We start from the raw sequence: 25,536 nt of genomic DNA on the forward strand, positions 1-25,536 counted from the left end.
CCTATACAATCGGCCTCAATAATTGGAATCGGCCTCGATAATCAGAATCAGCCTCGATACTCGGCCTCAACATTCGAAATTGGCCTCGATACTTGGTCTCGACAATCGGAATCAGCCTATACAATCAGCCTCGATACTTAGCCTCGAAAATTGAAATCAGCCTATACAATCAGCCTCGACAATCGGAATCAGCCTATACAATCAGCCTCGACAAATCGGAATCGTCCTTAACAAATCGAAATCGGCCTCGACAATTGGAATCGACCTATACAATCGGCCTCAACAAATTGGAATTGACCTATACAATCAGCCTCGACAATCAAAATCGACCTTAATACTCGGCCTTAACAATCAGAATTGGCCTGTACAATCGGCCTCGATAAATAGAAATCGACCTTAATACAATCAGCCTCGATAAATCAGAATCGGCCTCGATATGTGGCCTCGACAATCGAAATTGGCCTCGATACTCGGCCTCGACAATTGGAATCGGCCTCGACAAATCAGAATCGGCCTCGACAATCAGGATCAGCCTCGACAAATCGGGATCGGCCTCGACAATCGGAATCGGCCTCAACAAATCGAAATTGGCCTATACAATCAGGCTCAACAAACCAGAATCGGCCTCGATACTCGGCCTCGACAAATCGAAATCAGCCTCTATACTCGGCATCGACAAATCGAACTCGACCTCGACAATCGGAATTGGCATATACAATCAGCCTCGACAAATTGGAATTGGTCTCGACAATCGAAATCGGGGTATACAATCGGCCTCAACAAATCGGAATTGGCCTTGATACTCGGCCTCGACAATCGGAATCGGCCTATACAATTGGCCTCGACAAATCGGAATCGACCTATACAATCAGCCTCGACAAATTAGAATCGGCTTCGATACTTGGCCTCGACAATCAGAATCAGCCTATACAATTGGCCTCGATAAATCAGAATCGGCCTCGATAATCGGAATTGGCCTTTATAATCGGCCTCGATAAATCAGAATCTACCTCAATACTCGGCTTCGACAATCGGAATAGGCCTCGACAAATCGGATACGGCCTCAATACTCGGCCTCGACATTAGGAATCGACCTATATAATCGGCCTCATCAATCAGAATCAGCCTATACAATCGGTCTCGACAAATCAGAATCGGCCTTGATACTCAGCCTCGACAATCAGAATCGGCCTCGATAAATCGAAATCGGCCTCGATACTTGGCCTCAACAATCGAAATTGACCTATACAATCAGCCTCGAAAATCAGAATTGGCCTCGACAATCAGAATCGGCCTATACAATTGGCCTCGATAATCAGAATTGGCATCAACAATCAACCTATATACACAGCGAGATCCATATATGAACGGCCGATCAAATCATAATACAAAGATCGGTCCTCAGCCGTGGTTATATCAAATCCGATAGTATAGAGCCATCCGTCTATGGCAAATGGGGCCCACTTATTTAGGATAACCCACTAAGAGAATGATGAGAATGGGCCTAACAAGGCTTAAGGGAAGGTCACAATGAGGACATCTAACTATTATTGCCCATCAATGTGGACATCTAACCAACATTGATCCCGAGGAGTGGCCCACATAAAGGATTCATACATAATGTAATGGCCACACATACATTACCTTGGGCCTCCCTCATAGGCCTCACATACATAACATTGGGCTTCATACAGGGGCTTCAAATGTATCACAATGGGCCACGCCCACGGACTTCAAATACATCACAATGGGCCTCGCCTATGAGCCTTGAATACATCATATTGGGTCTCGCCCATGAGCCCTGAACACATCTCAATGGGCCATACCCATGGGCCTCAGATATATCATAATGGGCCTCGTCCCATGGGTCTCCAATATATCACAATGGGCCTCATCAAATGGGCTGTAAATGCATCACCATGGGCCTCATACGTGGGCCTTATATATAAAACAAGTGAGCCGCATTGCTTGGGCCTCATATGCATCAAACCGGCCACGCTACACAGGCCTAAGAATACAAATAGTTGGGCCCCGTACATGGGCCAAAATACATCATGATGGGCCTCATGGATGGGTCGCACCAATGGGCCTCAAGTGGTCTTAGACCACAACAAAATCATTTCAACAGTTGTAGGTGTAACATGTGTACCACTGTACACTATTATTCCATGGGGCACATGGCCCACTAATGATGATTAACACTGTCCAAACATTGCCTAAGTAAATCTGAACCATCCAACCATTGGACAGCACGTCCAAACATTGTCCAGCACCATCCAGCATAATCTGGATAGTGTGGATGAAATAATACATCATGGTGGTGTCCACGTGGTGGCCCACTAGAGATTTAAACCTGCCTCAGTTAGGCACAAGCCTTAAAATGAGCTTGTCAATGGATGGACAGTTTAGACATCATGTGCATGCCCTGGTGGGGACCCACCGTTCAGACGGATGGATGGATAGGATGTAAGGTGGGTCCCATGTGCATAGAACACATGCATTCAGAGGTGGGTCCACAAGCTTGGACAAAAACTAATGTTTGTGGTTTCCTATGTCCAGCAGTGACTGCTATTGGACGGTGCACATTCAGCACCAGAAAACGGTGGGGCCCACCTCGATGGACGGTTGGGATATCACATGGGACCTATAGAACTTGTTGACGTAAATTGCAATGGGTCCCACCATCAGATAGCTTGGATACACAAATACATCACATGAGTCCCATAGAACTTGCTGACGTTAATCAGCAGGTGGGACCCATGTCCCTGGCAGATGGACGGCTTGGATTAAAACCGATGGACAGCGTGTGTATAACACACCCCACGATCAGACCCACTGTCCCAGGCCATGGACGGTGGGGATATACAACATATATTAAGGTGGGTCCCACATGGTGTGGCCCACCAAAGACTTTGATCGGCTTCAGTCCCTAGCCCATGGCCAGGGATGGATGAAGTGGATGGGGCGCATGCTCCTGTGGGTCCACATGGTGTGGCCCACACAAGATATAATATATATATATAGATATATTATTACTTATATTATATAATTATATATTTTATATTATATTCTCTTTTTTTCTCTTGACAGCAACCAGCGTCCAGACAAATGGACGCTAGATGAAATACATTCATTGGTGTGGCCCACCGTCCAAGCCATGGATGGTGAGGATCCACACGTACAACTTTACATTTATATGTGTATAGATATAAATCTAACGTCCAGCCCTGCTAGATCATGTGCATACGTCATGGTGGTCACCAGATTTGGGTCAAACTGATATTTGTTTTTCCCTTTCATCCGGGCCTATGTGACCGTCCGGTCATGCGGACCCCGATTCGGGATCAAGGTGGCCCACTAGTTGGATAGCATGGATAAAATACACACATCATAGGTGGACTAAGATCATAGGGAGAGAGAGAGAGAGAGAGAGAGAGAGAGAGAGAGAGAGAGAGATAGAGCAAGAGAGAAGAGAAAGAAGTTGGCAATGTCAGAGGGGCCCCGCCACTATGGGCCCCTTTTGAATACAAGCATACATCAAGGTGGGTCCCGCCATATGTGGGCCCTTAAATCACAAGGAAATACAATGAAAATGTAGGTCTAAGATCACCCACCTTAGATCTTTTCTTCCTTCTTCCGCCAATGCATGCACCTCCAAAGAAACAATTTCAACGGTTGAGATGAGGCTTGAGGGCGGAGATGGGAGGTAGGAAGTGGGCCACACAAAGCTTCTCTCCCATGGACATCCACCTCTTCTCATGGTTGCTTGGGAGATGGAGTTTGAAAAAAAAGAGAGAGATGAGAGAGAGAGAGAGGTGATGTAAGAGGGTGATGGGTGAAAAGGTGAGTGATGGGTGATGTGTACTTTGACATGTAAGGGATGGGTTGCTTTGACTTTGGGGTTGCTTGGGGATGGGGTGTTATACTTGACATGTGAGGTGATTGATGGGATTGATTGATGGGATATTATGTGATTGATTTGAAAGATTGCCTTAGGTTTTACAAAGTGCAGCGTTTTTCTCAAACTGAATGTGGGCTCACATCTCCTGGCCCAGGTATCACCTCGGCGCACGAGACACGGCATTGGAACCGCGGTGACGGTGCGGTCGTAAGGGTACAAGTCTCGGGTTGAGTCGACTCAGATATACGAGACATGACTTAGGATCATGCACAAACACCGATAATAGATCGCGGGTCACCAAAATCCAATCAGGTGGACTGCAGAAGCCTACGGAACGATATGGGCTAGGATACGGGTCTTACACCATCCAACTGTTTTGCCATCATAGGACCCAACTCGAATGTATGTGTTTTATACAAGCCGACCACCTATTTTACTAGCATGGGACCACCATGATGTATTTATTTTATCCACACCATCCAAATTGTGCTAGACGGTGCTGGACAATATTTGGACAATGCTGATTTACATGGACAGTGTTTGGACGGTGTCGTGGGCTTCACTGCGATGTATGTTGTACATCTGGTGAGGCCCATTTGCTATGTATGCAGGACCCATTTGTTATGTATATTAGACCCATGTGATGGGGCCCACCTTGGTGTAAGTATTCCATATTCACACCATTCGAGGGCCTATCATTGATGCATGTTTTATATATCTACATCGTCCATTTGTGCGGCCCATTGATGCGGCCCAGTTGATATATATGGGGCCCATTGGTGCAACCCGCTGATGCGGCCCACTTGTTATATATGGGCTCCATTGGTGTGGCCCGTTGATGTGGCCCATTTGATGTATATTAGGCCCATTGGTGAGGCCCATTGATGCGACCCACTTGATATATATGGGGCCCATTGGTGCGGCTCCTTAATGCGGCCCACTTAATGTATATGAGGCCCATTGTTGTGGCCCATTTGATGTATGTTGGCCCATATGAGCAGCCCATGGTGATGTATATATGGCCCATGTGATGCAACCCACTTGATGTATGAGACCCTTGTGTAAGGCTCATTGAGATTGTATGTGGCCCATTGTGATTGGATGTGACCCATTGTGATATATTTGTGGCCCATGAGTGAGGCCCAATGTAATGCATATATGGCCCATGAGCAAGGCCCATCGTGATGAGTATTAGGCGCATGTCACGTGGCTCGTTATGATGAATTTTCGGCCCATATGATGTGGCCCATGGTGATGTATTCGAGGCCCATGTAATGTGGTCCATCTTGATGTATTTGTGACCCATTTGTTAAGGCCAACCTAGATGCAATTGCGGCCCATGTGATGAGACCCATTGTAGTGTGTATTAGGCCATGGGACGTGGTCCATTATGATATATTTCCAGCCCATATGATGAGGCCCATTGTGATGTATTTTTGGCTCATTCGGTAAGGCCCATTGTAATGTATTTCTGGCCCATTTGATAAGGCCCAATGAGATGTATTTTCTAGCTCATATTTTCTGGCCCATTATATTGTATATGAGGCCTTTGTGTGAGGTCATGGGCCCACTATATATATTTGGCCCTATGAAGGCCACTCCTTGGGAGCAATGATGGTTAAATGTCCACATTGATGGGCAATGATGGTGAAATATCCACATTGTGACCTTCCCTTAGGCCCTTTGTTAGGCCGATTACAGATTTTAATTGTCGAGGCTGATTCTGATTATCGATGCCGATTGTCGAGGCCGATCATTGAGGCCGATTATCGAGGTTGATTGTTGAGGCAGGATATCGAGGCTGATTCTGATTGTTGATGCCGATTGTCGAGGCCGATCATTGAGGCCGGTTATCAAGGTTGATTGTTGAGGTAGGATATCGAGGCTGATTGCTGAGGCTAGTTATCGATACTATAACGTCTCAGAAAAATCCGTACAAAGACCCGAGTACCACCTCAGGTAGAAATCACTAAGGACAGAATTCTTTAGAAATTAGATGAAAATTAATTAAGTACTAAACTAATTAATTTGTGGAATTAACTTGGACCACTTTTTATATGAACTGCAAGACCCAAAACTAGTAAAATCACTAACCCAACATTACTTAGAAATGTAGGATCAATCTCAAAACCCAGTTGTTCTCGGGAACACATTGAAACTCCGTATTAGACCTGGACCACGCGTCGAAAGTCCAATGATCGCGAAACTATAAGGTTATAACTGCCTTACTAGGCTTGACAACCATTGTGGGAATTGAGTCCAAATAGTTATCCAGAAACGCACAACTTGAGCCTAGAGCGAAGTGTGTGAGAAACGCAAATATCTTTAAAAAATGAACTCAAACCTAAGTAAATTGGGCCGTTGGCTTACAGGCCAAATTTAAGGTTTCAGACCGTCAAATTTTGACCCAACTACACCCTTGGATCAGGGAAATTTTCCTACACATGTCATTGTACTTGTGGCCCTGATCGAGTAACGATAACCGTTGAACTGAAACAGGTCTTTCACGGTTGATTCACAAATCCGATTGGACCAAAATCTTAACCTGGCTTAGATCCATTATCAGGAAACTTGCCCTAGATCGTATGTGAGCAATGGACCTCCAGATGGGCTCTGTTGGCCCGAAACAGCTACCTTTTGGCTATAACCTAAGTATACCATGGCCCTGGGGCCATTAACATCACTTCTGGGCCTATATAATGCCCTAAACCCATCCTTCTCTCATTCCATACAAATTCTCTAACCCTAGGAGAGAGAAGAGAGAAAAGTGGAGGAAAGAGTGAGGAGAAGAGAGAGAGAGAGGGGGGGAGATCGTTGCTGGGATTCACTCCTACGACTCCACGTATTGAATCAACTCCCCACCATCGTCACACCGGCAATTCCAGATATGATTTGGGTAAGAAATCCTAACCCTAATCTTGTTTTAGCAATCCAAATAGATAAATCAGTGAAATAGCTAACCTATTTCAATGTTTAGGTAGTGGTTGTGCGGTAGACAAAGACGTTGTGTATGGACCGAGTTTGTAACGAGCGTACCGATGAAAGGTGCAGACTATAAATGTTTAAGTTATGGTTTTCAAGGCTTTCAATGTCGACAAGGAATTATGTCTGACTTGATTGCTGCCATATGATCTTAATTACGACGTATTCGATAAATTATACTTATGTGTGAACTATGTGAACAGATAATGTATTCCATGTGTTTGTTGAAATGTTTGAATGAATATGGAATTATGATTTGTGCTTGTCATGATTATTAATTGAGAATACATGATTGTTGTATGTGTGACAACTCCTTTGCGAAAGGATTTGCTATAATATATGTAATAATGAATTTATTACTTGTATGTTGAAATGTGTAGTCTAAGTGTTTGATAAAATGTCTGAATGAGAAATTACTTGTTGAAATGTATTTGATAAGGGTGCTAAGGTAGGATTCTCAATTACCTTATCTATAGTTACAGTTTCCTTCATGTAACCTATCTCGTTACTACGTGATTTATGGATGAAATGCCTACGTGTGATAACATGTGCACTATGTGTTTGTTAAAATGCTCAAATGAGATTTATATTTGAATTGGTTGTTGAAATGTTGTTTTGACTATCACATATGAATGCCTATTATATTTGAGTATGACTAGGACTAATACATAGTCCAGGAAATCGGTAACAGTTTCCGATCGAGTGGCCAAATTAGTTTCACCACAATGGACACGTTCGATGAATCCGAGTCATACGTTGATTATCGATAGTGGTTAGGCCACGAGGAGTGCGTATGTGCTTCATGTCGATTGATTTAGCGTGTGCTCATACCAATCAAGCTTGTCAAGTAACTCAATTGGCCTAATGTGTGTTTACCATGTATGGACGTTACTGCTTTAATCTAAGGTACCACTTACCAATGCAAAGCCCGTTTAACCTTGGTGCCATGATCCGCTAAGACTCATGAGCTGGGCATAGTGGTATGGGACACCATGGTCAAGCTATCGGCCTACGCTGGAATGACGAGCCTCCCCGTAGTGTCCAGTGAGCAACACAAACTCATGAGCTAAATACGGTGGTATGGGACACTGTATTCGAGCGATCGGCTTATGCTAAGGTGACGAGCCTTTCCGTACTGACCTCAAGTATAAACTAGGCCTACGCTGAGGTGATGAGCCTCTCCGTAGCAACCTGAACTTGCCCATCCACTACTTTTCAATTAGGGGTGATGTTGCCCTATAACTTGCCTATCGTATGTGATTAACTAGGATTGATGACCCTAGATGGATCATTGTTTGGGTGAATGATATAAAGGGAGGTAACTTAGCTTCCCGAATCTGCTGTATGAATAAGCCTGATAAATTACTTGGCTAACACGTTCATGCACCGCATTGCATGTGCCTTTGGCGAGGAAGAGCACAGTGGGAGTTTAGCATGTGAGACTGTAAGATGATGTCGCTGAGGCAGTGCAGGCGAGGGCATGCATCATTGTCGCATACCATTCTTGCATTAACCAGAGTAGTTAGGAAATGCTTGTTGTACTCACTACCAAAAAAAGGGGCAAAGGCTATGGATAAAAACCGTAGCTAAAATCCTATGGCTATGGTTATCGTCCTTAGCACGACTGTAGCCATTAATGTCGTAGCCATAGGTCAAAGAGCTATAGCTACGAATTCTATCCGTAGCCATAGAAGCAATGGATACGGATTAAAACCATAGCCATAGCTTCTGTATCCTAAAGTACTTATAGCTACGGATTATATCTGTAGCTATTAGTTAAGCAAGAACCATAGCAATAGGCTTAATTTAACAACAGCTACGGTTTTCAGATACAAGGCTACGGGTAATAGCCATAGCTATTAAAACTATAGGTACGGATTAAATCCGTAGCGATATTTTTCGTAGTTTTAAATTTATATACAACTACGAATTGTATCTGTAGCGAAAAGTAGAATGCGAACCATAGCAAAAGGCTAAAATTAGCAAGAGCTATGGTTTTCAACAAAGAGCTACGGTTAATAGTTGTAGCTAATGCCTATTGTTAATAAAAAGTTTAAATAGTAATGGCAGCTCTTACCATTGTAGTACACCCTGATAACTCATATAGGCTTATATAGATAAATACTTCATGGCCAAATCATTCATTCATTCAATCAAACACAATCATTTATTCATTCAATCAAACACAATCATCCATTCATTCAATCAAACACAATCATTCATTCATTCAATCAAACACAATCATTCATTTCCAACTTCAACCCTGATCTCAACACAATCATTCATTCTTTCAACTCGAGCACTTCATCATTCATTCTTTCAGCTCGAGCACCTCATCATCTTCCTCTTCACTATCAACAACAGTCGGCATTTTCTGCTGAAAGACCAAAACCAAAAAGGCAATGAGGAGTCCACAAAAACAGGGAGATACTTGGGAAATAAGAAGTTCAGGATTTGCAAGCACACCTTTCTAGCAGGAGCCTTCTTCGGAGCTCCCCTGCCTTTGGGTTTTGCCCCTTCGGAAACATGTCCTATGGAGAGAAAAAGATAACATGCATTGAGATGAATGAAATCTTCAAGATGGGAAAAAATTGTAACTAACAATCCACCCATTTTGGGTTTCAATTTCTGTGCTGCCGATTGGCGTGTACGTCCAAACACGCCGATCGGGTTTCAATTTTTGTGCTGCCAATTGGCGTGTATGTCCAAACACTGGCTTACTGACAACGATGATTTTTTATTCATCAAAAAAGAATGATGCCTACCAGTTTCAGCTGTAGTACTAAGTGATGCTACAGATTCAACAACAGTATCTACTTCATTGGCTTTCTTGGTGTTGTTCTTCCTTTGGTTCTTTCCAACTTGTCTAGAAGCCTTAGCGAGAGGCTTGCCTGCCCTACCCTCCATCTGTCCTATCACCTCCTCCACCTGGGCTTCTTCCTTCTCAAGATTATCCAACATTACTTTCTGCATGAAAGTAGCAAGTCAATACTACCATCTTCTTAATTACCAAAAAGAAAAAATGGGGGACCTAGATCAAAGCTCACCTTTCTCTTTACATAGAACTCAAGTCTTAAATGAAAGAATTCTTCAAGAACTGCAAGAAAAGAAGGCACGGTGATGAGAAAGCATATATAGATTTAAGAAATTCATAGCAAGTACATAGAATAAGCAAACTTACTTTGTTCGGGACTGTCATATTTCTTGATGACACCCCTCACATCGAATGAGCATATCAATGATCTTACCGAGACTGAACATGATGAGCATATCAATGATCTTACCGAGACTGAACATGGCCATCCCAAGACCTGCACTTGACAAGATCGTGACAGAATTTTCCATGATTTGAGGCTTCTTAACACCCCATCTACAGTAAGAAAGATGTTAGAAGAAAATCAGATTCGCATGGAAAGAGCAACACATCTAAAATTCAAATCTCTGTCGGAAAAAAAGAAAACTATAATTCCAAATACCCACTTCCAGTTCAAGAAGAAAGACTAAAGATCACATCGAAATTAGTATAGTGGTGGTAGATGAATCATGAAAACAACGAGACACTGGACCCTCTTAAATTCCCAACTTCAGCCCTGATCTCAACTGAAGGGATCAATTGTTATTTTATTTTTGGTCATTTTCATAAGCTCCCAAGTCCTGACTTTTAAGTTTTTTAAGCTCCCAAATCCCAACTTTTTAGGTTTTTTAAGTTCCCCCAGTCCACAACTTCAAAAAACAAGTAAATGTTTCACATGTCAAGACTGATCCAAATATATCCAGAAAAGCAGCAGGAAATCATCAAGACACAAACAAGAATCTTTCATCCATCAGGAGTTCAACAGCTTCATAAGGATCACACAACTAAAAAACAATAGAAGAATCACTCTTCTAAAGCTCAATCGTTGAGCTGAAATCCTAAAACTTTTAGTGATCTTAACACATCTCTAAAATGCAGTTACGGTTTAGCAGAGAGATAAATCCCAGACAAAGGAGGAAATTTTACAATCAGCAGATGATGATAATTATAAGGAAATCTAACCATTATTGTCTTGGTGCAGGTTTTGTCCATTTTTGGGTCCTGTATAAATGTAAGCTTATTGCCTCTTGAGCTCTCTGGAATGCACTGTCTCATACTGATCATTGATTTCAACAACCTGAAAGTGAAAACTACATATTTACAAGCAAAACATTGACTCATTTACTTTACAGTGGACATGAATAACTTGCAAGCTTGTCATGGATCCCAAAAATATCACCCATTTTAACTTGGGCCATCTATAGAAAGCATATTGAAAAGATCAGTGGCATAATCAACCTTTGGAGGTGGGATATTGGGTGTAGGTTGCACTTTCTGTGTTGAATCAGCCTGCACCGGGACCGACTCTGCTTTTGAATTAGAAGAAACCTATTTTATCAGCTCAAGTCAGGCATGCTAACAAGTTAGTGAAATCCCATTTTACCATGCACAATTCAGGAAAACACAAAGCTTTAGTTGATGCACAAGAAATCTCGTATTGCTAAGTGAAAGACATCCAATAAGACCAAGGTGTTTAGACCACAAACAAACAAATGTTATGTAGAAGATGAGTGCTAAGGTGATTCGCAGCACATGTGATGGATCCAAGCTATTCATCAACTAGAGCCCACCAAAAGATTTCTATCGTAATTTGGAGGCAGTTCTGCTTCCTAGTAGCTATTTGACTTCTCATTTCCCATTGCTACATACAACCAAAAGAGTAAGACCAATATTAAAATCAATATAAAGAAGGCTAAGAAGTTGTCCTCATTGGTAGGCAGATTTGCAGCAATTAAAAAGCTCAAAGAAATGTAAGCCTGAGAAGTGTTCTGCATGCTTACTTTGAATAAATGCAACCTGTTCTGGAAGCCATGTGTCGAGTGTAGTAGATCGTACCTGTAGCACATAGCCAATACTTTCAGTCGGAGCAGAAGGCAAACAATAACCGGGAAGATTATCTGAAGTCTGTGTCACATAATTAAAACACCATGTCTACTGCAATATTGAATCTGACTATTGTAGAACACCTTGGCAAGTGTCCAGCCAGCAAAAGCAAACACCTTATGTCTACTATAACAAGTTCCATTTGACTGATCCAAACCACCACCCCCGTCGCAATCTGTCAGATTTTTTGAGGAAATGGCATATTTTCATTTTCAAACCTAGCAGGGATACAAAGCTAACCAGTAAATAACCTTTCATGTGATTCCATAACCTTTCATGCAGCGAAAGCGGGCTTAATCTACAGTAAACCTGCCATTAAAAGCTTATAAACAGGTTGAATGGTAAATAAACATCATAGTTGGCTTTAGGAAGATTTCAACAATGAGTATATTGTCCCATTGCTTTCTATGGTGCAGTCCACTTGAACTTTGGATCTACCTCATTTTTGCACCCATGCCTTAAAATGTTTGGAAAAATGGATGGACAATGTAGATATATCACATACATCACGGTGGGCCCAATAGAACTTAGGGACTCAACACCCCACCCACACACCAAGGAATCCTTTTGCACTTGTTCGATGTCCTGTACAGTAGAATACGGAAGTGGCTTGGCTGGTGTACCACACACTATGGCCAACTATATAGCTGGTGTGTGGTACATCGGTATATACACCAGCTATCACCGATGTGTTTGGCACATCAGTGATATACATTTCCCAATTGTTTTCTTTTTACTGTTAGCCATCTTCTAGTCTCCAAGCACTCTACACATGCCTGATATACATTAACCAATGTGATGTGGTCTCCCTCTAGGCTGGAAAAAATGCTTCCTCCCAACTCTTGCTTGATCTCAAGGGAAAGTGGTTATCACCAATTAAAAACTATCTACTTGTAGTAAACTCAAAATTTATAACAGTTTCAAAAAATGAAAGAAAAGGACACGACTCACCATACGCGAGCAACTCTGCCAGCCCGAATGTACCTCTGAGAATTGTAAGGCCATACGCCAACATATGTAAGCAAATCTTCTAGCCTGCATGCAAAAATAAACTCAAAAATTATAACAGCTTCAAAAAATGGAAAAAGAAATGATAAAACTCACCTTGACGCCCTTCTCCCTCCTCCTTTACCCGAGCTTGGGACCGGCAATGCAAGGAGTTGCATTGCCGGAGTTAAAAAAGGGCTTAAGCTCCATTTGGTTTGAGATAAATTTACATTCATAAATACCAATGTGATGACCAAATGAAGCCTAAGACTATAAATATATTCAAATATATAGTGCAAAATTCATGCAGACCATAAATATTGATGAACTACAGAGTACCAAAAAAAAAAAAAAAAAAACTAGCCAAACATCATACAGAGAAACTAGAAAAAACATGCAGACTAGCAATATGTTGAACCATAGAGTACCAAATTAGTTCAGGATTGGAAAAGGAACAAGCCAAATATCATGACATTTCTTGATTGTGCTTCCATTTTATAGCTGAGACTGTTACATGAGAGTAAAATGTTCGCCTACTAGTTTTACCTCCAATTCCTGATTGCTGGTTTTTTTTTTGGCTATTTATTTTATCGTCTTATATATCCTTATTTATTAAATTCAGCAGGGACCCACTTCAGTATATGTGTGTCATGGTAGAGCATGGAATTGAATTCTCAAAAGTTTTAAACTTTTAATTTATTTTTCTCTTTGCAGGTTCTGATGAACCTAACAAATGAGAATCCTGATGGCTGCAAACAAATTGTTGATTGCGGAGGACTGGACACAATGGTTGCCTTGATCATTGGTCACTTCCCATTGTTTGGCGCGTGCTTATCTACAAATAATCAAATCAAAGAGAGCAACTCATTCTCTAAAATTGAAAGCAATGATCCTGATAATCAGAATGGCAAACATCTCACAGATCAAGAACTTCGGTCCATTTATTAAAACTTGTTTTCAGTACTTAATACTGAAATAGGCCTTTTAAAGTGATTTTTCCTAATTCAGATGATTTGATAATTTTTTTTTTTGAAAAAAAAAAACTGTTTAAACATATGGAAGCCAATTGGTTAGCCATATGGCCAAACCGCTCCCAAATTGGGCGATGCATTCATCAGAGGGATGACGAATATATATAGTAGTTAAAAGGGGCAAACGAGAGGTTAACCACATTTGGGGAAGGTCAGATGGCAGAAAATATATACATATGACCAATGCGCAGTAAAAAACCCACTAAACAAACTCATTGTTCTATCTTCCCAAGGGGGTTGGATATACAGCTACTGTGTTTGTTGCTGGTTCATGCCCATTTGCTGCTGGTTCATGCCCTCTGAGCGGCGCTTTTTGAAATACTTTTGGTTGAAGGCTTCAGCACCATCAGGGTACTTCTCCTTGACATAGTTCTCCAGGCATTTAAGGTAAGAGAAATCCGCTCTGAAACCATTTGTGGAGACAACAAAAAAGCATTTGGTACCTTAGTATTTGTCGTGCTTACCAACCGTGACATAGTCAATCTTTTCACCCATTTTTGTCGCTTTGTTAGGATGGTGCTGAAAAACATTATCGAGTACCCAAGACTGATCTTCATCCGATAGCTGATCACCATCATTGTAGCTAGAATTATGCAGAATTCGTTTTGTCGACAGCAAAATTGGTTCAACATCATTAAGAATTTTCTCTTCCTCACATGTGAATAAATCCAAGCATCTTCCAGTGGTAGTGAGAATCCCATTAACATTCCGACCATCAGGCCCCACAGGTGCAGGTGACTGTGTAGAACGACTTCTCTGGTTTCTTCGGTCACCTGCACTCAAAGAACCCCATTCAGGAGCTCTGGTCAGTCGATTTGACCAATCGGGTACTCTATGTTCTTTCCAACTGCTATCATCTGAAGACTTCTCAATAGGGAAAGAACTCCAAACAGGAGATCTTATTGGTTGATTCAACTCATCTTGTCCTCTGTCTTCATTCCAACCACCAATGTCTGAAGATCTCTCCGTATGGGTACCCTTTGGGCTCTGACTACCCCAGACAGAATTAGATTGACCATGCATCTTGTCCTTATCCCAAACATGTGGTTTGGCAGATGAATCATTTGGTTGGTTCCAACAATTTACATCTTGGGATTTAGCATCTTCAACCCTCTCATTTCCTACATCATTTGATTTCCAACCTCCCCAGGGAGTAGATTGATCAGATTGAATGGGCTGCTTCTTTTGCACTTCCATTCTATTCCAAGAATTAAATCCAAGACACTCCTCTGTTGTTGGTCTTTTAGATTCACTTGCCTATGTTTCCTTTTTATTACTATTCCAGCCACCCCATGCATTAGACTGATCTGACTGTGGCTGGTGCTTTTTCGCATCTCCCATACTATTACTATCCCAGCCACCATGAGCATTAGGCTGATCTGCTTGCATCTAGTGCATCTTTTTTGTATCACCCACACTATTACTGCCCCAACCACCCCATGCATGAGACGATCTGATTGCGTATGGTGCTTCTTTTTCACATCTCTGATACTAGGTTATCACTAAAATTGTCTTTCAGGGTAAGCTTGATTTCAAGAAGTTTTTCTTGAACTCTATTTTTAGTGGGTTGAATATTATATATCTCATCACGTTCAGCTGGTGCGTAATGAACACACTGGTGCTGAAGCCAAGGAAAGTTTATGGATAGACTTGGCTGTGGACCGGAAAGTAAGGAAATAATGTTATTCCCAATAGTAATGGTACTATTAGAAATTACCATTGTATGTCTACTTTGGTCAGTCCAGAAATTGTTGCCGATAATAACATCGTGCTTCATGACATTATATTGCCAAAAATCATAAATGTATTCCTTGTTTCCAAGGTGAAACTTTACATTTTGAGCAAACATAGATGTTTGACTTCAAGCATCAACAAGTTCCTGTACAAATAGGAGAAACTAATGAAGTCGATTACAAGCTAAACACCCGAGATGGCCTTACCATAAGACTATTAAGGCCAAATAGCTTGAGAGCTAGACCTTCAAGAAGATTCTAGCAAGATCTTTTTGATGAAGATTTAAGTAATCCAAATCGAGAAGAAGAATGAAGCAATCTCATCAATTGAGAATGCAAGAATTATAGTTACCCTTAAATGAAGATTTAAGGATAACAAAATCCAAACTTGAAAAAGATTGGGAAACATGTGACCATATAACTCAGCTGTTAACACAACAATTGCATATGTCACTATTGTACTAAAATATCTATTAGATTATGGATATGAAATACCTAGCATTGAAGATTCAATTGAATCAATTAAAGCTGAACTACCAGTTCCTAGTCAAAAAACTGAAGAACAAATGTTGAAGCAATAACATATCATGGTTGACACCCTCCAAGAAACAGTTATAACAAAAGGAGACAACCAGCCAAAGTGTTTGATAGCTATAGCAATAGTTATCGAAAAGAAAAACTTTGGGAAAGAAGAATGAAATCTCATCAAGATCATGAGCCCAACATAGGCAATATTGATCAAGAGATAAGACTAGATTCAGTTCAGACTAAACCAGTCAATGACAAAGGAGTCTATCTTACATGCAACAAGCTAGCCACTACAGTAGCAGAAATTTCTGCTTGGGAAAATACAATGGACATAGCAATTGGTTCGCATTACAATGAATGGGATAGTGATAGAAAACTATCTTATCTTGAAAGCAGCTTATTAGGGAATGCCAAGGTAGCCTGGGGAGTGTTTAAATTATCAACAAAATATGATCATTTTGTTGCAGCATTTAAAGCAGCCAATGGTGGAGGATCCCTATTTAGAGCCTTTCTCAGGCAAGAGATTTGTGGAATTACAAATCAAGAAAGAGAAAAGGATAAAAATAAGTAAAAAGCATGGCAAATGCTACAAAAGCTTGAAATCTATTCGATGTTGCAATTCGAAGAATATGCAAAGACATTTAGCAGATTATTCTGGATCTATGGAGATACATAAAACAGGGAAATCCTGAGGTTGTTCTTCACTAGGCTCCCTAGAGCATGGGGTCTATTCTGGTGGGCAATTATCCACATTATTTTCACTTGAAAAAAATCAGCAAATCTGTCGCTGGAATTCCTAAAGCTCCCTAAAGCCCCACTATGGCATGGGAATACGAAAGGGTTGTTAAACACTTCTAGAGAAGATTTTCTTGCCTACGTTAAAAAAGGAAAAAAAGACAAGAAAATCATATCGATGGGAAAAATTAAGGATTAAAGTGTAAAAGGGATAGATGAGTGTGACTGAGGGTCGATTGTGACCAATCCAAGCCTCAAAAAGTCCAAAAGTATTTGTGAAGAAATCACTAGAGTTATTCAAGTGCTTGGCAACTTTTTATCAGATGCCACCAGGTTTTTCAAAAGCTGAGTCTTACCAAGTTGAGTTGAATTCTACTTCCAGATAGTTGAATAAGTGTAGACTTGTAATCAACATTCATTGGAAATTTCACTATAGAAGTTCTAACAGTTTGGAGAAGAAACTTCAAAGAGTAAGAGAGCTCAATAATAATTCATAGACAGAGATTTGTGAAGAAATCAACTGCAGTCCTAAACATCACCTTGTTCCTTCAAAAGCTGATTTCTTGGCATTTTTGTTTCTTTGACTGAATTGTGTAACTTTAACGATCGAAATCGAATTAAGCGTGAACATTATTTGCTAAATGGTCTCTTGCTACCCATGTCTCAAAAATAATAAGAAAACCTTTAAATTAATTAGAAACACATTTAAATTGTTTGGGGAATTTTATAGAAAACTAAGAAAATATGATAATGCATTAATTTAAAGTTTCACTATCATTTCAGATGTTTTGTTTGAGTTTCACAGTCATTTCGCTCATGTTTAACTTACTCTTGAGAAACGTTTCACAAGAGGTTTGCTTATGTTGCCGATAAAGGGAAAAAAAAAAGAAATGAAAAGAAAAAGAAGTCTAAAATGAGTTTCTCTTATGTTTTACAAATGTATCACAAGTGTTTCAAAGAAATTTTGAAGTGAAAAATTATTACTTTTTCAAAATTGCCTTTCATAAACATTCCCCAGGGGAATGCATTTCAATTCTGACAGAACATTTAAAATGCAAATCTGCCTTTTCTGAAATGCATTTCAGATAGCCCTAGGCTGTGTCTAGCTACCATGGTCAAGATGAACTATTTCACATATGTAGGTTAGAACTACGATTAAGAAACATGTTTTCCTGAATGGTGTGGATCTGTTACCAAAAAAATCAATCAGATACCTATCCACATTTCCCACAGCCAATTGATATTTAGTGCATTTCAAGGTCACACATTAACTAGACTTTATCATAAAACTAAGCCAAGTGCCATTTTTTTTAATTCTATATATTTCTTTATTTTTCCTTTTATTTTGAGAAACATGGTGGTGACTCAGCTGAATCACCCCAACTCCAGTACAACTCATCTCAAGACCAACTGAGTTGGTGCAAGTCTTAAAACCATGCAGACAATGGCTAACCAGCATAAGTCTGAGCCCAACCTCTCACTTATGGAGCCATGAACACAGAGTCCCCACTAAAGCCAACAGGTACAGATCTCGCATTCTCCACAAGCACATCTTCAGATTTCAACAGTATAATGTATGGATCGATGGCATGCATACAAGTTCCAATAGAATCAAGCTAGGAAACCTAACTATACAAACAGATGAACAGATCTAGAAACATACATGCTTCAATAACCCAGTTCCAATTCTACGGGTAGAGAAAGGATCTAATTGAGTCCAAAAGCATGAAAACCAGATCATACATTAATCAATCACCAAAAACATGCAGAATTACACAATCTGGGTTAAAAAAGAGAACAAAAACCATCCAGCATCCAAGATTGAGAGAGACAGGGGTGAGATCTGATACCAATAGTGGGGATGCTGGTGACGATCTCTCCAAGCTTAAGCTTGTAAAGGATGGTTGTTTTACCGGCAGCATCAAGACCGACAATCAAAATCCTCATCTCCTTCTTTGCGAACAAACGGCTGAACAACTTCGTAAACGTGAGCCCCATTTTCACCTACAATCCAAAGCTGAAAAAAGAAAAATATAGAGACGATCAGACCAAACCAAAGGAAAGAAAGAGATGGAAGACAGAATATCAAATCTGATTAGATCACTATAAATGAGAAGCAAACGAGAGAGAGAGAGAGAGAGTAGAAAAATGGGCGCGGGAGATCGAAAGAGAGGGACGTGGGAGGGAAGCGGGAGAGAGAGAGAGAGAGAGAGAGAGAGAGAGAGGGAATAGGGTTTTTTCTGAGGAGTGGAGGGAAATGAAACGTTTCGTGGGAGGGGGAAAAGAAAAAGGCAGCGCGGATTTCACATTTTTACATGCTACGGTCATCTTACGGTTTTAGACTGTAGCTAAAAGCCCTATGGACCATAGCTATTATACCATCCTTTGTAGCCCCCTCCGCGTTCGTACGTCTGATGGTCCTGGACAGACGGTCTTGTCAAGGGCTTTGTGGGGTCCATCGTGATGCATTTGATATATCCACTCCGTCCATTAATTTTGTAATTTTTTATAAGGAATGACCCCAACATCTAGGTAAATTGAAGGTTCAGTTGAACCACACCATCAATCAATGGTAGGTATTAATCTCCATTGTTTCCTACCATGTGGTCCACTTGAGCATTCGATCTACTTCATTTTTTAGACTCTTGCCCTGAAATTCTCTTTCAAAATAGATAAACGTATTAGATGGAGCACACACATTTTAATGGGCCCCGTAGAGTCCCTTATGGGGCTATCACAGGCTAATTGAATGTTTAGAAGTGATCCCTTTTAGCTACAGTTTACGGATCTTTTAGCTATGGTTTTAAGCCGTAGCAAATTAGCTACGGTCTATGTCCATAGCTAAAAACTAGTATAGTCCGTAACCTTTGATCATTTTTATTGTAGTGACTGCTTTATCATTACTACTTGACTGAATTGATAACATGTTAACCTTTGCCTTATAGCTCCACTGAATTGATCACTCACTCCTACTTTGTGACGGTGTTTTAAAACACCAACCAGACTCTGTTTTAACTGCAGTTGATGGCGAGGCTTACGAGATGGAGCCTGACTTTTATGACAATGAGGAGGAGTTCTCCTATATGCAACTATCTGGCGAGTCTATGTAGACCATGTACTGACCATGTACTGATCAACGGGATTACAAGGATACGAATTAGTCAGACATTACCTTTCTCGTTTTGTATATTTTGGAAGAAACATGTATATATTCAGCCTGGTGACATAATCATACTATGGGGGTTTATAACCACTTATACACTTTATATATCTATCATAGTCTTTTGCTTGCTTAATTTAATCATCTCTGGAGTATGATATGCTGATTTAGTGTAATCTCATTCATGTTTAATGCACTAACATGAACAACATTTAATCATCATTATCTATGTTGCATAAGTGATGCGACAGATCTTGGGAGTTGAGCCTTTGCTCGACCCTCAAAATTCGAGGTGTTACAGATACCGATTATGAGTATGTTATAGCATAACATCATGATACATGCCCATACGTATCATCTGCATATTTGTTATGAGATGTGGTTGACCATTGTATATGTCATTGGGCAGGTTGTTATGAACTCCCTGATAGGTGGAGATTGTCTCGCATGAGTGCACGGTAAGCATAGGATTGATGCATGACTGGATTGTATGACTCATGCATCTTGTATTGTGTGTTATGATTACTGTACGCATTAGCGACATTAGGGCCGTAGCCTCTACATACATGTCGTGGATGGCTAGATGGGGCACCAAAAATGTTTGGTTCGAGCATCTGGGCACTTTGGATGTTCGTGGGTGAAAGTCTCTAAACCTCCTTGGTCAGGAGATGCTCCAATGTCTAAACCAAGCAGATACACGAGCGCCTGAGTGCCGAATACCAGTAGGCTGCATCTTCCACTGTGTCGTGGTCAGTTGGGAGGGGGTGTGGCCTTATCCGCCCGATTCATAGTCGGCAAAACTAGGCTGAGTTTGACCAGCTCATAAATGGGTCCACTATCGACTTGCTAGGTAGGTATTTACTGACTACTAGTTAGGCAGATAGTGAGGTCTCTTCCACTCACTGAGTTGCACATGATGGGGCGACAATCTGGTTTGGAGTGTACTAGACCCTGGTGATGATCCAAGAGATGTACAGTACTGATTTGTGGAGCAGGAATTGCATACTCAGCATTATATTCATTCATTCACTATCCGCTCAAGTTGGTGGTGCGCAACTAATTGTTATCAGATTTCGGTTGGGGCACGTAACTAACCTGAGATCAGAAGCTTACCATATTGAGTCTATCTATCCAAATTTAGGTATGGGATTGGTTTCAATAAAAGTCCTTTATGATAGGCCCCATAGCCTGCGATACCACGTACTATCATCCTGACTTCACATTGCAACTTGGTTATTTCATTCACATCACATATTGCATATTGCATTACATCCTCAGTATATGACATTTTGGTTTGCTATATTTCTGTATTTATATGACCTAGATGAGGCTGATGGTATTCGTAGCGCTTTTGAATTGCATATTGTATTGCATCCTTGATATCTAATATCTGGTTCATTATGTTTTCGCATTACATAGCCGATTTACATTGCTTTCTCAGTATATGACATTGGCATGCTATGTCTTTTCATCACATATCCTGGATGAGGTTAATGATATTTTTATGGACTTGTCAGTATTTTTGCTTACTATGATATTGTATGGTTTGTGGACTTACCAGTATTTCATTTACTCTGATATTACATTCTGAGCACGCATATACTGCTCACACACTTAATTTCACTACCCTCTAAGCTTTCTATAAGCTTATGCACGATAGATGTATGCAGATGGTGTTAGATTGCGGCAGCATTAAGCATGGAGCGTGCAACCATCTTCTGGAGCTTTGATTTTGATCTATCTATTTCCCTTTCAGCATTGTATTCAAATGTTTATGTTAGTGGATATATGATGGTAATGTTGCCGTTGTGATTTGGGTAAACTTGTGGATATGCTTATTATGAGTTAAATGTACATTAGAAAATAATCCTTGTAGGATACCATGATCGGAATATGGCGTATGAACGCTGGGAGTCGAGATGGGATACTACGGAGGCTGTCGGCACTGGATTCGGCTATCTGGAATTTTGTGAGCCCATTTTCGAGTTTGGGGCGTGATAATTTTTCCACATAAACTTCTTCATCAAGTACCCCATTTAAAAATGCACTTTTACATCCATTTGAAATAATTTAAATTTTAGTGCACATGTAATGGACATGAGAATCCTGATTGACTCAAGGCGAGCTTCAAGGGCAAACATTTCATCAAAATCACTGCCTTCTATTTGTATATACCCTTGAGCTACCAATCTTGCTTTATTTATAATAACATTACCAGATTCATCGGATTTGTTCTTGAAGATCCATTTGGTTCCAATGATCTTTGTATCCAGTGGTTTGGGAACAAGTTGTCATACCTCATTTCTTTGAAATTGTTGAAGTTCTTCTAATATAATATTTATCTAATGTTCATCTTGAAGAGCTTCCACAATATTCTTGGGCTCAATCTTTGAGGTAAAGCAAAAATTACTATAGATGCTTTCTATCTGACATTAAGTTTTTACACCATCATTAGGGTCTCCAATGATTTGATCTAGATGGTGATCCATAATGATGGGTATGTCAGATGATGGTTGAGGTTCATTACATGAGGGGGTTTTGTTATCTGATTTTCTTATAATGCATGAGTCCACATCATCTTCTAATTCATTTAAAGGGCTCTCTTCTTCTTAGGGTTGGTCATCAACTACCACATTAACTGATTCTTGAATGGTTAGGGTCCTTAGATTGTATACTCTATAAGCACGACTATTCAAGGCAGACCCTAGAAAAATATCTTCATCACTTTTAGCCTCAAAGTTCCCTAGGTGATCTTTGTCTTTCATAATATAACATTTACTACCAAAGACATGAAAGTATTTTACACTCAGTTGTTTTTCGTACCATAGCCCGTATGGTGTTTTGTTCAAACCTGCTCTCAGATATACTCAATTTATTATATAGTAGGTTGTATTAACTGGTTCCGCCCAAAAACTCTTTGCCATATCCTTACAATTCAACATCACTGACCCCATTTCCTACAACACTCGATTCTTCCTTTCAACAACTCCATTTTGTTGTGGAGTCTTTGGGGCTGAGAATTCATAGCGGATTCTTTTCTCATCACAATATCTTTCAAATTGTTCATTTTCAAATTCACCACCATGATCACTCCTGATACGATTTATGCAATATCCTTTTTCATTTTGAACTCGCATTGCTAGAATTTCAAATTCATCGAAAGCATCAAATTTTTCTCGAAGAAAAGCGACCTAGGTAAATCTGGAGTAATCATCCACTACCACCAAGAGGTATCTTTTCGTGCCATGACTTTCAACTTTGGTGGGACCCACTAGGTCCATGTGTAGCAGGTCCAATGGTTTTGATATTGCTATGATGGTTGTCTTTTTGTGTCCAACTTTTATCTGTTTTTCCTTTAGGTAATCACCACATACAATCTTTTCTTCCTTTCTAATCTTGGGAAGACTCCTTACTAAGTTTTTTGAACTTGGCTAAGTTTCGATAGTGCACGTGACTTAGCCTTTGGTGCCATAGTTTAGACTCGCTTTTCACAGCCATATTACATTTTGTGGACAATATGTTCTCATTGCTACTTTCAATTACATAGCAGTTGTCACTTGTGCATGAGCCTTGCATTATATATTTTCCTGTTTGATCTAGGATTCTACACACATTTTTTGAAAAAGTGACCAAGTGTTCTCTGTCGCAGATTTATAAGATACTAAGGAGAATATGTTTTAGACTTTCTACATAAAGAACATTTTTAATCTTGGCGAGTCCCGGTCTAACTATTGTTCCTTTCCCAATTATTTTGGCGGAGCTCCCGTCTCCAAAAGTGACTGACCCTCCATCAAAGTCTGAATATTCACAGAAGTGGGTTTGGTCACTAGTCATGTGTCTAGAGCATCCATTATCAAGATACCATTTTAAATTATTGCCGACTTTTAGTGCAGTATGGATTACTAGGCAATTGTTCTGACTGTTCGTACCCTCTAGACCTACACCATTTGCCATGATTCCAACTTCAGTCAAGATCACTCTCTAGGAGGTGAAGCCCTTAAGAGAGACTTGCTCTGATACCAATTGAAATTGTAGTAATGACCTCTCCAGTAGAAGTAGGAATAGGTCAAAGAGTCCTAGAGGGGGGTGAATAGGACTTTATAAAATTTCATGACAATTTAAAATCGCATCATCATTATCTTGATTTAATACAACAATTTATTAAGATACTTGAAACTTAACTCTAATAGCTTCCAAGCCGAATAAATGATCCAATCACAAGACTAATCAATATCGAAGCAATATATAAATTTAGTCTATGATGGATTGAATGAGTGATTGTGTGTGTGGAATGTGATACTTATCAGTTCTAAATAATTATGTCATCATGCATCATGTGAACATTCAAAGTAAACACGGAAAAGTAAAGCGCAAATAACAATCTTAAACACAGTAATTTATAGTGGTTCAGCTACTTGCCTACTCCACTCCCGGTGGACACACTCAACCCTTGAGTGTACCGGATTTCACTAACGGAGGTTTCAAATCAGGTTTACCTCAAACCAATACAACCTACACAAGGCTGACTCTAGGACCTACATAAAGTACCTAACATGTCTCCACGAGACACAGGTTTATGCCCCACACAGGAGTAAGGGTTAACACATAGGACCCAGGTTTTAGGCTGCACATGCCAAGGATCCACACAAGGAACCTAGAGTTTATGCCCTACACAAAAGCAAAGGTCAACGCACAATACCTAGGTTTTAGGCCACACAGGCAAAGGATCCACACAAGGAACCTAGAGTTTATGCTCTACACAAGTGCAAAGGTCAACACACAACACCTATGTTTTAGGCCACACAGGCCAAGGATCCACACAAGGAACCTAGAGTTTGTGCCCTACACAAGAGCAAGGGTCAACACAGCTCCCACACGTATTCTCCCGTCGGAGGCCTCCTATGAGGACTTAAAAGGGATGAGAATCACCTGTGACCCAATTCTACACAAATGAATGATTAGCAGGGTCTCTGAACTCTATTGACTTACAGATAAGTAGATGAGCCCCATTACGCATGTTGATGAAGATCTCCTCCTTTGATGACGAAGAATCTCCAGCTCCCTTGAACCGCAACACTGATGATGCTCCAATGTATGGCGACGGGTTGGGTCAAGGTTATGTTGGAATCTTACTCTATTGACTATTTTCTTATTTTAAAGATGGAGTGATTCTAAGCATTGAAGCATTCAAGGTATCCCAACTCAATGATTTTCCATTAAGGTGGTAGCTGGATGATCCTTGAATGCGAAAGTTCATTCCCCAATCCACTCTATTCAATATCAATGATGAGGGTGGATTGGAGGATGAACTCCCATGAGAAAAATAGCTTAGGGTAAATAGTATGCAGGACTCTCTCAAGGCTCTCTTTATTTTTCTCACTACTGCAACCAATAGCAAGCTCTCCTTAAATAGGCAAAGAGTCCAACGGTAATAAAGTTGTTAGTTATTTGACAGAGTTCGATTTCATCGATCCACTTCGATATCATCGAACGTATACTTTCGAAGACATCGAGGGACAAAT

At 40.4% G+C, this 25,536-nt stretch overlaps 3 protein-coding genes across 4 annotated transcripts; all 3 read right to left on the bottom strand.

The window, feature by feature from the left end:
• Positions 1–9,184: 9,184 nt before the first annotated feature.
• LOC131243091 (uncharacterized) lies at positions 9,185–10,848 on the bottom strand. 2 transcript variants are annotated; one of them, XM_058242183.1, is made up of 5 exons: positions 10,065–10,848; positions 9,931–9,980; positions 9,649–9,850; positions 9,350–9,414; positions 9,185–9,257 (listed from the first exon to the last, which is right to left on the bottom strand). In XM_058242183.1, the coding sequence occupies exons 3-5, from the start codon at positions 9,842–9,844 to the stop codon at positions 9,195–9,197; spliced, it is 324 nt and encodes a 107-aa protein (XP_058098166.1). In that variant the 5' UTR covers positions 9,845–9,850; positions 9,931–9,980; positions 10,065–10,848; the 3' UTR covers positions 9,185–9,194. The 2 variants fall into 2 exon arrangements, with proteins under 2 accessions (XP_058098166.1, XP_058098165.1); XM_058242182.1 differs by having other exon boundaries at positions 9,185–9,260; positions 10,065–10,847.
• Positions 10,849–10,926: 78 nt separating this feature from the next.
• LOC131243090 (uncharacterized) lies at positions 10,927–13,547 on the bottom strand. The gene is made up of 5 exons (XM_058242181.1): positions 12,945–13,547; positions 12,792–12,875; positions 11,738–11,792; positions 11,196–11,598; positions 10,927–11,034 (listed from the first exon to the last, which is right to left on the bottom strand). The coding sequence occupies exons 1-4, from the start codon at positions 13,061–13,063 to the stop codon at positions 11,506–11,508; spliced, it is 351 nt and encodes a 116-aa protein (XP_058098164.1). The 5' UTR covers positions 13,064–13,547; the 3' UTR covers positions 10,927–11,034; positions 11,196–11,505.
• A 560-nt stretch (positions 13,548–14,107) lies between these two features.
• LOC131244142 (DNA-directed RNA polymerase V subunit 1-like) lies at positions 14,108–14,881 on the bottom strand. The gene is made up of 2 exons (XM_058243794.1): positions 14,323–14,881; positions 14,108–14,259 (listed from the first exon to the last, which is right to left on the bottom strand). Exons 1-2 carry the CDS (start codon positions 14,879–14,881, stop codon positions 14,108–14,110), a joined length of 711 nt encoding a protein of 236 aa, XP_058099777.1.
• Between the last annotated feature and the right edge of the window lie 10,655 nt (positions 14,882–25,536).

This window comes from Magnolia sinica, chromosome 4 (genome assembly GCF_029962835.1).
Source record: "Magnolia sinica isolate HGM2019 chromosome 4, MsV1, whole genome shotgun sequence".
Classification (NCBI taxonomy): Eukaryota; Viridiplantae; Streptophyta; class Magnoliopsida; order Magnoliales; family Magnoliaceae; genus Magnolia; species Magnolia sinica.

Excerpts from the sequence above, each read along its gene's own strand:
- LOC131243091 (XM_058242182.1), bottom strand. The coding sequence starts at position 9,844 with ATGTTGGATAATCTTGAGAAGGAAGAAGCCCAGGTGGAGGAGGTGATA. Across the intron at positions 9,415-9,648 it reads TAGTACTACAGCTGAAACTG|GACATGTTTCCGAAGGGGCA; the intron begins GTAGGCATCATT and ends TTCTCTCCATAG. Across the intron at positions 9,261-9,349 it reads AGAAGGCTCCTGCTAGAAAG|CAGAAAATGCCGACTGTTGT; the intron begins GTGTGCTTGCAA and ends TTGGTCTTTCAG.
- LOC131243090 (XM_058242181.1), bottom strand. The coding sequence starts at position 13,063 with ATGAATGTAAATTTATCTCAAACCAAATGGAGCTTAAGCCCTTTTTTA. Across the intron at positions 12,876-12,944 it reads GGAGGGAGAAGGGCGTCAAG|GCTAGAAGATTTGCTTACAT; the intron begins GTGAGTTTTATC and ends TTTTGCATGCAG. Across the intron at positions 11,793-12,791 it reads GGCAGAGTTGCTCGCGTATG|GTACGATCTACTACACTCGA; the intron begins GTGAGTCGTGTC and ends TATGTGCTACAG.
- LOC131244142 (XM_058243794.1), bottom strand. The coding sequence starts at position 14,881 with ATGCATGGTCAATCTAATTCTGTCTGGGGTAGTCAGAGCCCAAAGGGT. Across the intron at positions 14,260-14,322 it reads GATTGACTATGTCACGGTTG|CGGATTTCTCTTACCTTAAA; the intron begins GTAAGCACGACA and ends ATGGTTTCAGAG.